The sequence below is a fragment of the Xyrauchen texanus genome, chromosome 30 (assembly GCF_025860055.1).
Source record: "Xyrauchen texanus isolate HMW12.3.18 chromosome 30, RBS_HiC_50CHRs, whole genome shotgun sequence".
Lineage (NCBI taxonomy): Eukaryota > Metazoa > Chordata > Actinopteri > Cypriniformes > Catostomidae > Xyrauchen > Xyrauchen texanus.
Window position 1 is genome coordinate 38718417 of NC_068305.1, and position 2741 is coordinate 38721157.

At 43.5% G+C, this 2741-nt stretch overlaps 1 protein-coding gene across 1 annotated transcript; it reads right to left on the reverse strand.

Moving 5' to 3' along the window:
* Positions 1 to 423: 423 nt before the first annotated feature.
* On the reverse strand, positions 424 to 2741 carry insm1a (insulinoma-associated 1a). The gene has a single exon (XM_052099131.1). It carries the CDS (start codon positions 2675 to 2677, stop codon positions 1415 to 1417), a length of 1263 nt encoding a protein of 420 aa, XP_051955091.1. The 5' UTR covers positions 2678 to 2741; the 3' UTR covers positions 424 to 1414.

The following is a 2741-nucleotide window of genomic DNA, read 5'->3' on the forward strand; positions in this document are numbered from 1 at the left end:
ACAAGTTGAAGAACCACCTTTATGTATAAATAACGGAACATGAATATTTGAAGTGTTTCTGCGCTATAATAAACAATGTGGCATCACTGGGTAACCAGAAACCATTTCGTTGCAGCTTTGCACCATTTGAATCACCTTTAGTATTTTAAAGTCATTTAAATAGTCATGTATATAACGAATTCATTTTAAAAGGATGTATTCTGTCAATTAAAATGAGGTCATACATGTATAATAATTGTAGGTGAGTTATATAAATGTTATTTAAAATGCTTTTAGATGATGTCATGCAGCTTGAGTCAACAGTTGCTCGACTTCATGACTAAAATGTCTGTAAACACAATCTGTTTGGGCTCATTAAAACATTATAAAGGATGTTTTGTAAAAATACACGCAAGCATCAGTGTCTTAATCAAAAAGCAGTGTTTTTCCTTTTTATTTGTTGGTTTGAGTTACAGTACATAAAGACAGGTGCTATTTGTCAAAAACACTTTAAAGAAACTGTTTTAGGTTGATGTATTTTATTAAGTGCAGATGTATCTTGGTACAAACTTCAGTTGGACATGCATATCACTGTCAAATGATGTATTTCTATGTGAATCACAGTGTCACATTTCTCTGGATTGCTGAAATGTCTTCATGGCAACATCACCAGTGGATCCCATTTCAACTTTTTGGACTGTTTATTATTATTAATATTATTATAAGCATTTTTGGACAAATAGCAGAACTGCAGAGACACACAAGAGCTGAAAACATAAAATAAATAAATAAATAAATAAATAAATAAACGATTGTATCTAATGCAAAGTGAAATCCAAACTTTCGGTTGACAAAGATCGATCTTTAGATCAATAAAGGGAAACATTTGGTTGGCCACACAAATTCAAAATCAATAAGGCGAACAAATAATTTAAATAAAACTTTTGAAATAAATAAGTAATAATAGGATAAATAATCACAAACATATACACACAATAATAATAATATTAAAAAAAAAAACAATATTACAAAGAACCGCAATCACTCCAACATTTACATGATTAAGGCAGTTTTACAGCATGTTCAGATCTAATTCAAGGCATTTCTGGCTACACTACAGGGAGAAACCCTTGTCCATAAGTTATTTAGAAAGCTACAGTCAAAAGTCCACAGATTCACAAGCTATATTAAAGCTAGAATGATGGAAACACATGTACAGCCTGTGAATTCAAGGCATGTTCTAGGATTCTTAGGTCTAAAAGCTAAAAGCACTTGTGCGAAGATCCTAGAAAAATAAACAAACAGTCTAACCTGTTATTTCACCTCCTCCGGATAAACTAGGTACCTTACATTTGTCTCTGGTTCAACATTCACTAGTGATCATCCAGGTTCATTTCTGTGGTTTTTAAGGCACAGGTTTCTTTCTTTCTTATTCTCAGCAGGCTGGACGCACAGGCATTTGGAGCAGAATGACCTGCCTGTTTTCCGACGGATGGCATTTGTTGATGTGTCTTGTTAGTCCAGGTGAGCTGTAGAACATGGCCGGGCAGTATTTGCAGGGATACACCTGCGCGGAGTGCTGCAGACGGATGTGCCTCTCCTGGTTGACTCGAGAGGGGAAGTTTTCTCCGCACACCGGGCACAGGTGGCACTCCGAGGCGCTCAGATTCAAAGGTGCTTGGCTTTGGGTTTTGTCGGATCCGTCGTGATGCGCAATAATGTGCTTTTTCAAGTACGCTTGACGTTTGAATTTCTTCCCACAGTGCTGACAATCATACAGGCCATCTTCAGATCCAGATTCCGACAAGACGGGACTGGGAGTGTCTCTGTCGCTGGACATTTCCTTAGGCTCATCACAGGAGATGCTCTTGTCGGGTGCGGGCATCTTGTTGCTCTCCTGGTTGGTGCCCGGTGGGTTTTGCGGTTTGGGTTTGTGCCAGCGCCTGTGCGATGCCAGGTTAGCCGGACAGCTGAAGAGCTTGTCGCATTCGGGGCACCTGTACTCGATCCGCACAATCCTGGAGCATTTGTGTTGCGCCAGAGAGAACGGATCCGCGTACGCCTCCAGACACAACTGGCAAATGAACTCGCCCAACGGCTTGTCGCCTGCTGCTGACTGAGATCTGGGCTTCTGCTCCACGGGACCCTCTTTGATCTTCAAGCCCAGCACTGGAGATGTGGTCACCTCGTCCTCGAACTGCAGTTTCCTCATGACTTTGACTTTCTTGGATGCGGGTTTGCCTTTGCGCTCGATGTCCGATGCGGGTCTTTTGGTGGTTAGTGCGGTCGGGTTGCTGGTACCGGTTCGGTTGCTGTTGCTGGTGCCTATTTTAAGATCCACGGGGGCGAATGGCACGTGATCGGAGGTGTTGGGCGCAGCCGGGAAGGATTCCGCCGAAATTGGCGAGCCCAGATTGAATCGCCTCTCCAAGCACGCCCTCTCGTGCTCCCTGCTCACGGGTCGCGTCGGGCTGTACATGGATTTGTACACTGTCTCCGGGTTCCCAAACTGCACCGGTTTTGCCTCCTGCGCGGAAAACATAGCGGTCGAATCCGTGCGCGGCGATGCCGGACTGTGCGTAACGCGCGGCGCATCTTGCGCGACTGAAAACGCTGCCTGTTCATCCTCGTCCGAGCGGATCCGGTACGAAACAGGTGTCGCTTTCTTATTTCTCTTCACTAGAAATCCTCTCGGCATCTTCGCCAACTGAAAAGGCACTCGAATCAGAGGCACACCTGGTACTATATTTGGATTGCGTGTG

Coding starts and splice junctions, on each gene's coding strand:
- insm1a (XM_052099131.1), bottom strand. CDS start 2,677: ATGCCGAGAGGATTTCTAGTGAAGAGAAATAAGAAAGCGACACCTGTT.